The 14,235-nt window shown below is 36.8% G+C and overlaps 1 protein-coding gene across 1 annotated transcript in view; it reads left to right on the top strand.

The window, feature by feature from the left end:
* LOC134659627 (synaptic vesicular amine transporter) overlaps positions 1-10,026 on the top strand; it is a 29,093-nt gene extending 19,067 nt beyond the window's left edge. Inside the window, exons 3-13 of the mRNA XM_063515309.1 lie at positions 2,339-2,476; positions 3,664-3,796; positions 4,598-4,656; positions 5,113-5,234; positions 6,053-6,197; positions 6,668-6,769; positions 7,082-7,216; positions 7,624-7,715; positions 8,223-8,406; positions 9,260-9,393; positions 9,896-10,026. Coding sequence (XP_063371379.1) covers positions 2,339-2,476; positions 3,664-3,796; positions 4,598-4,656; positions 5,113-5,234; positions 6,053-6,197; positions 6,668-6,769; positions 7,082-7,216; positions 7,624-7,715; positions 8,223-8,406; positions 9,260-9,393; positions 9,896-9,961 — 1,310 coding nt within the window. The 3' untranslated portion in view covers positions 9,962-10,026. The remainder of the gene's footprint in view (positions 1-2,338; positions 2,477-3,663; positions 3,797-4,597; positions 4,657-5,112; positions 5,235-6,052; positions 6,198-6,667; positions 6,770-7,081; positions 7,217-7,623; positions 7,716-8,222; positions 8,407-9,259; positions 9,394-9,895) is intronic.
* Positions 10,027-14,235: the final 4,209 nt, after the last annotated feature.

Raw genomic sequence — 14,235 nt, 5'->3', positions numbered from 1 at the left:
GAACGGAATTTAGAATTTAGGTTACAAAGGTTTAAAATCCTAGACACTATCAAAAGAGGAGCCATTTTTAATATGTGTAACTTTTTTTTACATTTCGTTACCATTTTTCACAGAATTTGGAATTACGGTAACGGAATGTACAGTCACTTGCAATAATATGTTACTCTTCGAAGGCCGCAAAAATATCTGACACGCTCTTGTGGCTCTACAATTAAGATCGTGTCAGGTATTTTTGCGGCCTTCGTTGTGTAACATATTATTACTGGTGACTGTACGGTACGAAATTGTAATTAATTTTTTGAACATTTTTTAATATTATCTAAAGAGCTCGTGAATAACTTAACATACAATTTTTCAAATAAAAACATGTTTTGATAATGGCGCTTTCAGGCTTTTTTGATCCAAATCGCTTTTATCCAAAAGATAGATGTTATTTGTTTTACAAGAGGGCAAAGTTGTTGTTTAACCCCTCGTGCCAATATTGATACCCGAGCGAGCGAAAGATTCCAAAATTGAACCACAAGCCTAGCGAGTGGTTTGAAAAGTGGAATCTTGAGCGTTGCGAGGGTTTCAACTGCACGAGGGTTAAACAAGCTTTGTCTTCGAGTGAAACACAAACATGTTCGCATATCAAATCCAAATGAATTCTATTAAATACTAGAGACCCGCCCCGGCTTCGCACGGGTTAACAAATTATACATAAACCTTCCTCTTGAATCACTCTATCTATTAAAACGCATTAAAATCCGTTGCGTAGTTTTAAAGATCTAAGCATACATACAGATACACAGACAGGGTAGCGACTTTGTTTTAAACTATGTAGTGATGTAGCGATCAAAATCATCACTCAACATTGTATCAAATTTTGCCACTCTTGTGGATAAAATGCAACTTTCTCATCTAACAAAGAGAGCCTTTACGAAATGATGTGGTGGAAAGAACATTGATAACTACTTTCCTTGTTACACAGGGTGAGCTAGGATATCTAAATAGCTATTAGAGACGTGCCAACCTCGCCTCAACTCAGATTAGAAAGGCCATTAAAGTTAGTCTAACTAATGCCTAGGTCACACATTGCGAACTATCTTCCAGGGCATTAAGTAAAAGGCTTCTATGCACTTCACTTAGGTATTCCTGCTGAGCATTGCGGGTACCTAATGATTCTCCGAGAAACTTTTAGCAGATTATCGATTCGCCGACAACGATTCGCCGAACATCGTTTCGCAGAGTAATTTATTTGTAAATGTAACTTTTGGTCGACTAACGTTACGTAGACTCTTGGTTCACATACCGTTCAGTTCGCTTCTGTGTAAATTAGCAGAACAATTAATGGACGATTTCCATTTGGCAGAGTAATCGTTTCGTTTAAGAAATGTTTAGTCGAATAACGTTTTACATTTTACATATAAGGAGTACATAAGTCGTTATTTTTGAAACAAAAGGATAAAATAAAATATTATCATTTTTTAAGTAAATGCGTTAAGTATATGTATATAAAGTAAGTTACGAAGAAGTTAGCGAATACGTAGTGTCAAACTCGTGGTAAGGCTACAATTCAATTCAACACCTTCCTATTCATTTTTACCAATGGTTTCTCGGGCAATTGTGACAGTTACTAAATGATTATTCTACGAATAGTAAATATGCGTATCAATGTTCTGCTTATTGACTACTCTCGCAAACAACTATTATGCGTAATGAGATTCGGCAATCGTTACTCTGCCAAACAACCCGTCGGCGAATCGTTGTCGGCGAAACAAAAATCGGCGTAATTTTTCTCGGAATATCAATAGGGCACCGAGCATGGTGCAGTTCTATTCGAATTCTAGTGCTTATTTAGACAATTTTGTTTTCACCACACTAGCTCGTAAAGACTCGTTTTACTCTTCAAAAACTGTTGAGAAAGTTGTATATCTAATATCTGTAAACGTGTCAAAATTTGTAATAGACTCACAATTTCAATAGAAGTGTGACGTTTAAAATAACACTTGCACCGTCTGGGCTATCAAAATCGCTACCAAATTAGCTTGGTCTAACTCTAGGTATTCTAGGTAGGTACCTATTTTACAGTTAGTCGCGTTGGTGCGGTGAATAATTTTGTTTCACTCGGTAACAAAGTTTCTTTAACCCTCGTGTCTTGAAACCCTCGCAATGCTTAAGTTAGTTACGGCTACCCAACTAGCCATACTCTGCGAAGTCAATATGTATTTATTTCGTTATTTAAAATATAAAAAAGCTTTTTTTGAGTATTAGTTGCCTGTTGAAAGACAAGTACAGTCAGCGATAAAAGCTTGTACCAAAAATTTTTTGTGTCAAAAACTTATCTTATGTTCTACAGTCCCCATCATACCGGAGTTCCTCTACGACATCAGACACCCCGACGCGCCTCTGTCCATGTCTCTGGACACGACGGCAGCCCCCACGCCGTACTGCCCCTGCCTCAACACCAGCCTCGCCGTCAGCAATGCCACGCAAGGTATAGTCACCCTATATATAAAAATAATCACCTTAAATAGACTTTAACGACCAAAAAAGTCGCTGTATACAGTGTGTGGCCTGTAACACGGGCGAATAATTAAAACGTAGATTCTACTCCTCAAACAATAAAACTTTTGTTCAACAACTTTTTGAAATTATGTAGTCTTAAGATTGTCCCTTTTTCAAACAAACTAAATAATATTTTCAATGTACTTTAAATTCCGTTTAATTGACATTGCCTGTCAGCCTTGTCACCGTACAGGCATAATCAATTTCGTAATACATTGCGTGTTCGAATCAATTTTAAAGTGTTTTAAAATCCAAACCACAAGTTATTTTTAAAAGTAGCTGAACAAACATTGTCTAGTTTGAGGAGTAGAATCTACGTTTTAATTTTCGCCCGTGTTACAGGCCACACACTGTAGTTGTTATACTGGTTGTTTGGTACATCGTTTGCCAAAAAATGGCAGATAGGTGGAATAACTTGCTATCTTCTCATGCTTAGAAAAAATTCGCTAGTTTTTTTTTCCAGCTCTATACGCCAGTTTTAGTAAATTTCAAATTGTTACTTGCGCAGTAGTGAGAAAAACCGTGGGTTATTTTTTTTGCCGTAAGAAGATAGCAAATGACTCAACCTATCTGCCGTTTTAATTTGGCAAACGATGTACCAAATACCCTGTGTAACTATTAAATTAAACACCCCTACGCTGTATGCCAAAAAAAAACAATTTTATGCCAAAAATGTCTTACACCATTTTGGAAAAGCGCTGATGCTTTTGAAACTGCTGGATCGATTTGCATCAAACATAGCTAAAAACCACCGCAAGGAAACTCGGTAGGTATCACATAAACCACATCGAAATCATCCGTTGGAGAGCTATAATGCCACAGACAGACAGACATTGGCGTCAAACATATAACACACCTCTTTTTGCGTCGGGGATTAAAAAGTCAAATTGGTTTATGTTTATTCTCCTATCTGTTCCTATTTTTATTTATTACCTACCCTATCTGGCCGCGTAGCAAACGTGCCAATCGCTTACGTTACGCTCCGTAGCAATCGAAACGCAACTGTCACTGTCGCACTAATATGACGGAGTGATAGAGAGACAAAAGCGTTTCGTTGTCGAAGCGATAGCGTTTGTCAGCTTGGCTAGGCCGGCTGACATGTACAATTTCTTCCAGTCAACATCACCGCCCAGAAAGAAGCCCGCCACCAAGAGCTAGTTCACGAGACTGTCGAAGTCGGGGTCATGTTTGCCAGCAAGGCCATCGTGCAGCTACTCACCAACCCCTTCGTAGGACCTCTGACGCACAAGTGAGTCCCAGTGCCAATGACGCATATGTGCGTCATAGAATAATCACCGTGAAACTAACCAAACCGATTGTAGAATCTTTCAAGCACAAATGAGTCTCAATGTAGACGTAATGCCAATGACGCACATGTGCGTCATAGAAAATGACCTGCTACCAAAACGGCCACGAAACTGTCAAACTCGGACACATGTCTGGAAGCAAGGCCATCGTGTAGCTACTTACCAACCCCTTCGTAGGACCTCTGACGCACAAGTGAGTCCCAGTGCCAATGACGCATATGTGCGTCATAGAATAATCAGCGTAAAATAACTTACATAAACGATTGTAGAATCTCTCAAGCACAAGTGAGTCCTAATGCCGTTGACGCATATATGCGTCATAGAATAATCAGCGTGAAAGAACTTACCAACCCGATTGTAGACTCTCTGGAGCACAAGTGAGTCCCAGTGTAATGCCAATGACGCACATGTGCGCCATAGAAAATGACCTGCTACCAAAACGACTACGAAACTGTCAAAGTCAGAGACATGTTTGCAAGCCATCGTGCAGCTACTCACCAACCCATTCGTAGGACCTCTGACGCACAAGTGAGTCCCAAGGCCAACGACGCATATGTGCGTCATAGTATATTCAGCGTAAAAGAACTTACATAACCGATTGTAGAATCTCTCAAGCACGAGTCCTAATGCCTATGACGCATATATGCGTCATAGAATAATCACCATGAAACTAACCAAGACGCACATGTGCGTCATATTTCCAATAATTTTACAAATGTAACGTTTGTTTTTTTTTCTTTCAGAATTGGCTACAGCATCCCAATGTTCACCGGATTCATACTCATGTTCCTGTCTACACTGAGTAAGTCAATTATACTTAAAGGATGACGCACGCTAGCCGAGGCGTCCGACATGTCATTTTCTATAATGACTGATCGGTGTTCACGTGGTGCTTTCCATAGAAAAGAAGCGTCATCCTTAAATCTAAGGGCACTCTAACATCGGAAAATCGAGAATCGATATCTGTCTATCGATACGGGAGTGTGGAGTCGATTTCGCAGATCTGCGACCTCAACTCCACATTCGCGCTCGCGGCTTCGCGCACGAGTATGGAGGGGGCTTTACATATTCTAGCGAAAGAGAGGTACCTAGATAACGATTATCGATAACAGCTATCCCTATGCTTCAAGTGCTTCAAGTTTTAAGGCTAATACAAGTAATACACCAGACGGTAATGCAAAAAGATTCTATTAGCTCTTAGCTGAAATTTTGCATACCCTACACGAATCTAACCTAACCTTTAAATATTTTGTTTCAGTATTCGCGTTCGGTCGCTCATATAGCGTCCTCTTCATCGCACGCGCGCTGCAAGGCATCGGTTCGTCCTGCTCCTCCGTGTCCGGTATGGGCATGCTGGCTGAACGCTACCCGGACGATAAGGTAAAACCTAGATACGAATAAAAACCTAAAAAAATACTAACAATAGGTATTTATTATTAGAGGTGACAAATTGTTACCAAATTCTAGTGACCTACATTTTTGTAGAAAGACCAAGTTATGTTGGCAGCTTTTTTAGTAGCACAGACTGTGCAAGTGTTATTTTAAACGTCATATGTAGTTTCATAGTTTTCAACTTAGCTTGGTCTAACTCTACTCAAGAAAGCAGTTCGATCTTAAAATACCAACAAATAACCTTTCATTTTAATCTTGCTGTTGTTAACCTGTTAGACGTTTGGTAGCATGAATGTTATTGTGGTCTATAAAAAACCGTATTTCATCTTTATCTTGCAAATTATGTTAATTAAGTTAGTCCATTAATGTAAACAGAAAACACGAAGGGACCAAAAATTGACCCTTGAGGTACCCCAGTGCTCCAAGGGCTATAAAAACCTAACAGATTGAGTTCTAACGTACTAACTACTTGATATATTCTACCCCAAAAGTACAAAAGAGATATGACACAATTTATTAATTTATTTACCCCATAGTGGCAAAAATTCTCGTGATCAACGCTTTCAAATGCCTTCAACGGACCAGTCAAGTAAAACTATGAAACCACTAAGCTCAACGTTAAGGAAAACATTGCTAGGGAGGGTTTGTTAGGGCAGGCTATGCAAGTGCATATATTTGCACAAAATGTGTGAAGTTGCCAATCGACACTGGGCTAGCATGGGGACTATAGATAGACCCAACTTTTCAGCAGTGGGGTGTTTATAGGCTGATGAAAATTAGGTTAACATGGTTCAAATGGTCTACAGGAACGAGGCAACGCGATGGGCATAGCTCTCGGAGGCCTGGCTCTGGGCGTGCTGATTGGACCCCCGTTCGGCGGCCTCATGTATGAGTTCGTGGGAAAGACTGCTCCCTTCCTCATGCTGTCCGCTCTGGCACTGGGAGATGGATGTAAGTACGAATGAGACAGACTGATCCTCCGTGTAAATTTAGCTGCTTTTGGGGAAAATGTAGACCAAGGCAGAGTGCCTAGCTAAGTTATAATGATTACTTAAATAATTACGAAAAATTACGTGACACTGTCCATACATAATTTAAGTTTCGATTAACGTATTCTACCAACCTTAGAGGATATAACCAAATGGAGTAGCCATTAACAGGCGTCCCCCTCTGTCTAAAATAGACGGCCAATGGTCATACACAATGTAGGTTTATCTGACACGGCTATTTTTACATTTCGTATACATTTGACGTGCCCCTAATATAAGCTCCTCGACAAAAATTGGCAGACTGTTTTGTATAGAAAATTACAGAGAAGGCGTCTCTGTTTGGTTATATCCTCCAAGCTACCAACGATTGTCATCTTGGCTAGGCTCCCTGAGGTCCTTTCGAATTGGTTGCTTATAGAATTTTGTCCACAGTGCTGCAACTAATGATACTGCAACCCGGCGTAGTACGACAGGAAAGCGACCCGCCATCTCTGAAGGAACTGATCATGGACCCCTACATCATTGTTGCTGCCGGTACGTTTTCAATATGACCATCTTTCAAAGTAATAAAAGATAAAAAAAAAAACCCGCGCGACGGCCATATCTTCCGTCGCAAGTTTCTCTAAAAGAGGGTCATTGTTGTTCTAAAAGGTGTGCAGAACATGATACGTTTCTGCACTAAACTAGAGTGAAAAGTAGTGTTTAACTCGGGGGAAAGGCATCATTTCAGCCTCGGGCCGCACTGCGTTCGAGCGCTAAACTACCTCGGCAGAAATGAGTGCCTTTCATCCCTTGGTTAACAATATACTATTTCTTCTAATTTCCTGGTTTTCCGCCTGTTAACAGGAGCCATAACCTTCGCAAATGTGGGCATCGCTATGCTGGAACCCAGTCTACCAATCTGGATGGTGGACACCATGCAAGCCAGTCGCTGGCAGCAGGGAGTGGCCTTCCTGCCAGCTAGCATCTGCTATCTCATCGGTGAGTAGAGAGAGACACTATGCAAGCGAGCTGGCAGCGGGGCGTAGCGTTCCTGAACCATGGGTATTTTCTATGTTTTTAACTACATATTTATATCGTTTACTAGCGACCCACCCCGGCTTTGCACGGGTTAACAAATTGTACACAATCCTTCCTCAAGAATCACTCTATCGATACGTAAAAACCGCATGAAAATCCGTTCAGTAGTTTTTGAGTTTATCGCGAACATACAAACACACACAGACAGACGCGGCAGGGGACTATGTTTTATAAGGTGTAGTGATATTTTACATATGCATATATGTCGTTGTGTAAGTACCCACAAGACGAGCCTTATTAAGCTTACTAAGGGACTTGATCAACTTGTGTCATGTCCTATAATATTTATGTATTTATAATGTTTGCAGGGACGAATCTGTTCGGCCCGCTTGGACACAAGATGGGCCGATGGCTGGCCGCCTGCTCAGGCCTCATCATCATCGGCGTCTGTCTTATACTGGTAAGATAAGTATTGCTTATGGTAAAAACTATATAGGTACTCGTAAATAACACACTTTCATAATTTAAGTTTGATAGATGAAACTCTCCTATTGGTCAGGTGTAAAATTGTAACTTATAAGTTATATGTAACTTCGTATAAGATAAGTAGTCTAAGAAAAAACCAAACAAAGATGCTCTAATAGATGGCTCACCTTTGGCCTATACTCGTTTAGATGGCGACACCGTTTGATATTTAATAATTTTAACACATACCTATTGATCAGTAAAAGAACATGGGTCAAAATTGAGTCATAATAATGGCATTCTAAACGTAATAGAAAAAAAAAACCACTCCCATATACAATGTAATTGATATTTTTATTCATTTTCATTTTTAGTTTTAATAACCCTGTATCGAAAGGATGGCAGTAAATTTACTGTGACTACAAAATTTACTATTATAATACGCCTCTATACACTCTATTTATTCTCTTTGCTTATAGCTTTAATATACTCTTTAATCCAGATCCCAATGGCACGCAAGCTTGAGCACCTGATCATCCCGAACGCTGGCCTCGGCTTCGCCATCGGCATGGTAGACTCCAGCATGATGCCCGAACTGGGCTTTCTAGTGGACATCAGGCACGCCGCGGTCTACGGCTCCGTGTACGCCATCGGGGACACGGCCTTCTGTCTGGGCTATGCCGTGGGTGAGTGAGAAGTGCAGCTAGAGGGATACAGCATGAACTGCACCTGATAATCCCCACGCTGGCCTCGGCTTCGCCAGCAGCATGATGCTGGAGCTGGGCTTTCTAGTGGACATCAGGCACGCCGCGGTCTACGGCTCCGTGTACGCCATCGGGGACACGGCCTTCTGTCTGGGCTATGCCGTGGGTAAGTGAGGATAGTAGCTAGAGGGATATAGCATGAACTGCACCTATATAATCCCCAACACTGGCCTCGGCTTCGCCACCAGCATGATGCTGGAGTTGGGCTTTCTAGTGGACATCAGGCACGCCGCGGTCTACGGCTCCGTGTACGCCATCGGGGACACGGCCTTCTGTCTGGGCTATGCCGTGGGTGAGTGAGAAGTGCAGCTAGAGGGATACAGCATGAACTGCACCTGATAATCCCCACGCTGGCCTCGGCTTCGCCAGCAACATGATGCTGGAGCTGGGCTTTCTAGTGGACATCAGGCACGCCGCGGTCTACGGCTCCGTGTACGCCATCGGGGACACGGCCTTCTGTCTGGGCTATACCGTGGGTGAGTAGCCATCTTGTACAGACTACAGAAACACCGCATTATACCACCACCGATCAGCTGTCATAGAAAATGACACCTCGGCCCGGTCTAGTGTGAGTCATCCTTAAATAGGAGCGTAGGATAAAAGCACCAGTAGTCAGCCTTATAACGATATTTCTATGTTCAAGATCGTATAATTTGCACACTTATGGACCAATAGGTATTATCAATGATTTTTCTGTTCAAGAATTTAATAAAGGTTAGGTATGTTTGACTGAATCATTTGTAAAGACTCCTATAAAATATGCTTATATCTCCAGGCCCCGCGTTCTCCGGCACCCTGGTGAACAGCATCGGCTTCGAGTGGATGCTGGTCATCATCGCCGTGCTGAACTTCGCCTACGCGCCGTGTCTGCTTATGCTGCGCTCACCTCCAGCAAGAGATGAGAAGCAGGTTGGTAAAGACAACACACAACAACACTACACAATATACACAACAACAAAACATTGGCTGGTCATTATCGCCGTGCTCAACTTCGCCTACGCGCCGTGTCTGCTTCTCCTGCGCTCACCTCCAGCAAGAGATGAGAAGCAGGTTGGTACAGACACCACACAACAACACTACACAATATACACAACAACAACGAAACATTGCTTACCTATTTATCATTCAACAAGGAAACAACCCAAAATTTGCATCAAATTATGAAATTACATTGCCGCTCTTGTGCATAAAATGCTACTTTCTTATCAGTTCTTAAAGAATAAAGACAGTTCTTAAAGATTAAAGACAGTTCTTAAAGAAGAAAGATAATCTTTACGGCCTGGTGTGGTGAAAACATACGATACGTCCATGAACCTAAAGGGCAACTAAAAACAAAATAAAGTGTTTAAATCAATTTGAAGAACTTTTATAACTTAGTTTCGTTATTATATTAATTAAATACTTTTTTCAGAGCCTGATAATAAGCGACAAGTCGTCAGTGCGCTACGTGAGCTACCAGAACGAGGAAGAAGAATAAACCATGAATAAAACATCTATTTTGCCACCATCTTAACTGCCCGCCATCTTGAAAAAGTAAATAAAATATGTTCCTTGATTTTAAACTGAGACCAAGAGGTTTCGGGTATGTAGATTTAAATTTTAAAGTTAATTTTAAATTTTAAAGTTAGTTTTAAATATTAAAGTTAATTTTAAATTTTAAAGTTAATTATAAATTTTAAAGTTAGTTTTAAATTTTAAAATTAATTTTAAATTTTAAAGTGACTAAATGTGCCAAAATGTTTTTTAAGGGGTTTGCTTAGTAGCTTTAGAGGCGTCTAAGGAGTGATTTGCCGATGTAAAAAAAGTGTGAATGAGACCAAATATATGGCCTATTTATTGCCCAGAGAAGTAGCTATATATTTCTTCGATCATATATTTCAACTATTCTATCTTCATAGTTTCGACCAATTTTCTGATTCAAATATGTTTATCAATGTAAATACCTATTGGTATATATTTCGATATACGAGTATCTATAGCCTTTTAGTCAGGGTGTCTGTATTAGAAAACTATATGCCAAACATATCCGTGGGAAATATATTGTATGTCTACACTAATAGAAGTAAACAAAGAGAATAATAAAATTCGTGTCTGTATATTAAATTTATTAAAAAGGGTCACTCACGTATTTTAAGTCGAAAATTGCTCGATATGTTACCTTGTGTGCGTCGGTCTGCCAACGCGTGCTCCGATGATGTTCCTCGCTATGGAGCGAAACATCTCGAGCAATTTTCGACTTAAAATACGTGAGTGACCCGATTTAATATGTCTGTGACTCACGAAAGTCGTGTCTGTATTTCTAAATCTTAATTTATATCTACAGGTGTTTATTTATTGGATATATATTATGCTATTTATGTCACATAAAGATAAATGTATGGTTTTGCATGTGTGACTTGGACAATATGTTTCTTATTATTCTAAATATTAATTATTTTTACGTTAATTATCATTATCTTTAATAATAAAATATGCGTTTTATAGACAATAAAATTGATTGTAACATATAGTATATTTTACTGGAAATAAATATACAAACTAACTAAAACCTATTGCAATAAAGGTAAGTGTATTTGCCATTTATAATAATTATATTATTATATAGGCACCTACTGTAGGTAGATATAAGTTTCCAGTAAAATATTACTATGACATATAATGACAATATTTCTACATGCGTAATGTAGACAATAATAAATTTACATTTTACTTTTTGTAATAAAATGACAATAAAGTATTTAGTTCGGTTCACGTGTTAAATGACGCACTTTTTTATATTTTCTTTACAAATATTTTGAAAAATATTTGGGTGACGGACCAAAGACAAGTAGAATTTAATTTTGAGTGATATTTTTTGAGCTTACATAAGATATTTGTAAATAAAAAGGCAATTAAGCTTTCATTCGATCACTATATCTTAATAAAATATATTATCAGCATTATCATCCCCATATATTATTTATTTATTTTTAAAACTAATATATTAGTATACTGAATTTCACATTAGTTATATTTTATTTACTAACGATTATAATCATCAAATATGAATGTTTTTTTAAACAATCATTCATGTAGAAAAATATATTGCAATCAATATAATATTTATAGTTAGTAAAAATAAATTAATAAGTAGGTATGTAGCTAGCTGTAGAGCATTTATTTATAAGCTAATTATTATGAGAAATTATACTATAGGACTTCTTAGGAAATTTCTTCAGTCATGATCTCCTAGGTATGAGAATCTCATGAGCAAATAAGATTACGTTAGTAATTCATTCAAAATAAGGTAAAATACGAGATACAAATTGAATTATTTTAACGAAAAATAAACTGTTTTCAAAGCATAATAGTTGGTTCATTTAGCATATTTCTCAGTTCCAAAATAGTCTCAATACATCGAACCAAAATATTAACCAAACTATTTACAAATATTTAGCAGTAGAGTAGATAATATTTAGCTTTAAAATATTTAAAATGTATGTATCTAGGTATCTAGTTGTCATCCAAATCTTATCTAAAATGGAGTGGATTCAATATTTTTTCACAGTTTAGGAATACAAACAAAATATCACTGCGAAGATCCCAGATATATTTTTTATTACATTTCTTAAAAATAACTGAGTAAAAAATCTAAAAGTTTATATAATTTTAAAGCAAAATTGCCTGTGTATGGCTGCTCAGGCAGTTTGAAGGGAAGTGATCAAAATATTGTCCATTCCATTCATTTTTCTTACCTTATTTATTAATGTGTATTTTATATCACAAAAAGAAGTAAAAGTAAAAAGGCGGACTTATAAAGCATTCTCTATCAGTCAACCACTTTTTTAAATTTATATTATATATTTAGCAAAAATTTCCAAGGTATTCCTTTACTTTTTATTTGGTTGTTTTCATTTGCTTAAAATCAATTTATATTTTTTTACAGTACCTACACATTATTTTAGATTTTATAAATATATGTTCAAAAAATATTAATTTTAGATATTAGAATTTTTATCAAATATAATATCGTCGTCAAACATGTGTCCTCTAAAAATTCTAGTAATTAATGAATTAGCGAAAATAAGCTGGAAATATATATCACAAACATATTTAATCACGTAATCTTCCAGTAATAGATATAATTGTAGCTGCATGCGCTGTATATACCTACATAGATATATAGGGTTTACATTAAGCATGTTGTATGAAATCATATTCATTTCATCATTTTACATTCTGAAATATTATCATATTGAATGAGAAGCTTCATATGTTACATTTCAGACTTTTGTTAAGTGTAATTAAATTAGATTTTATTTAATTATATTTATAGTAATAATTATATCATTCGTATTTGATGATTATATTTTTGTAATCGTGTTTAATCATCTTGCTTAAATTATGACATATACGCACAGAGTTCAAAGATAGGCAGACGTAGGGATTCTAAGACAAAAACTATGATTTAATAACAAGCCAATTTCATTGTGTTTACACGTGGTACTCACACATTTTCAAATCTGAACGGGAACTAGTTGAATAAAAACCCGATGTGAGTGTGTGTGCTTGAAAAATCGACTTGCCGTGAAGTCACGTTTTCGTCTTAGCGAACTTAACTCTGTATATCTGTTAACACTGTGCATAAGCACCTTATTAAGCAATAGCTGGGTTTGGGTCCTCTACTAATGATTTACTTATGTAAATCATAAATATACCTTAGAGTATTATTAAAAATAAAATACTTATAAGTTATATAAATGTTTAATTGCGTTATTTTAATTTTTATTCATTACTTTAGACTTCTTAAATATATTGTACAGATCATATAATATACGACATACATACACTATCACTATTATAATACATATTTTGAATAAATATTATAATTATAAATTACTAATAATAACTAATATTAGTACAAGAGCCATGAGCTGAAAAGTGTATGTTAGTAATAAACGGAAACCTCTGTAAAATATTGCTATTCTATATTATATATTTTACGATTATAACATATTATATATTTTAATAGGTAGTGAAATATTTCGCATCATAATCTTGTTAGAATAATAAAATATATGTGATAGTTTTAGTGATATTTGGAAGCTTTTTAAATTTAATTAACAATACTATGTAGTTGTTAAAGTTATTGCTTTTATAGTAATTATTTCTCGTCCATTTATAAATTATTTACTGTAAAAATAGATGCGTTTGTTAATATTTTACAAAATATAAATTGTGATAATGTGTTTATATTTTCGAGTGTTCAATTGTGTTTGTATTGTATATTTTATTAATATATAAAATGTTCTAGGTTACGACGAATATCTAGTCCTGTCCAGTTGGTCTCTGGTCTTGAGTCGCTTAGAAAACAATATATACATGAATGTACAAGTTTTGTAGTGGTTATATAATGAATGTCTTGAATTGTGTTGGGGTGTTATTTTAATAAAATGTGGGTATATGAACTACATTCTTGTTTTATTAGGTGAATAATCTTTAAAATTATATAAAACCCAATAAAATCTATTTTATTTATTATTTGGGCTGGGAGGTCAGATTGCAGTCCCTTTCATAAAACTGGGATTGGTTGCAGAGCGGACCTCAGGCTCTCATGAGCCGTTGCGAAAAACCGGGATCACGCATTGAAAATGTTTATTCTTTAAATACTTATTTTCCCGCTATAATATAAAGATACATTCGCCTGGACTATACATATTATAAAAATAAAAAACTGATAGGTAAAAAATCACAATTTTATTTTTACTTAAA

This window comes from Cydia amplana, chromosome 25 (genome assembly GCF_948474715.1).
Source record: "Cydia amplana chromosome 25, ilCydAmpl1.1, whole genome shotgun sequence".
NCBI lineage: Eukaryota > Metazoa > Arthropoda > Insecta > Lepidoptera > Tortricidae > Cydia > Cydia amplana.
This window is presented reverse-complemented; position numbering and strand designations above follow the sequence as displayed.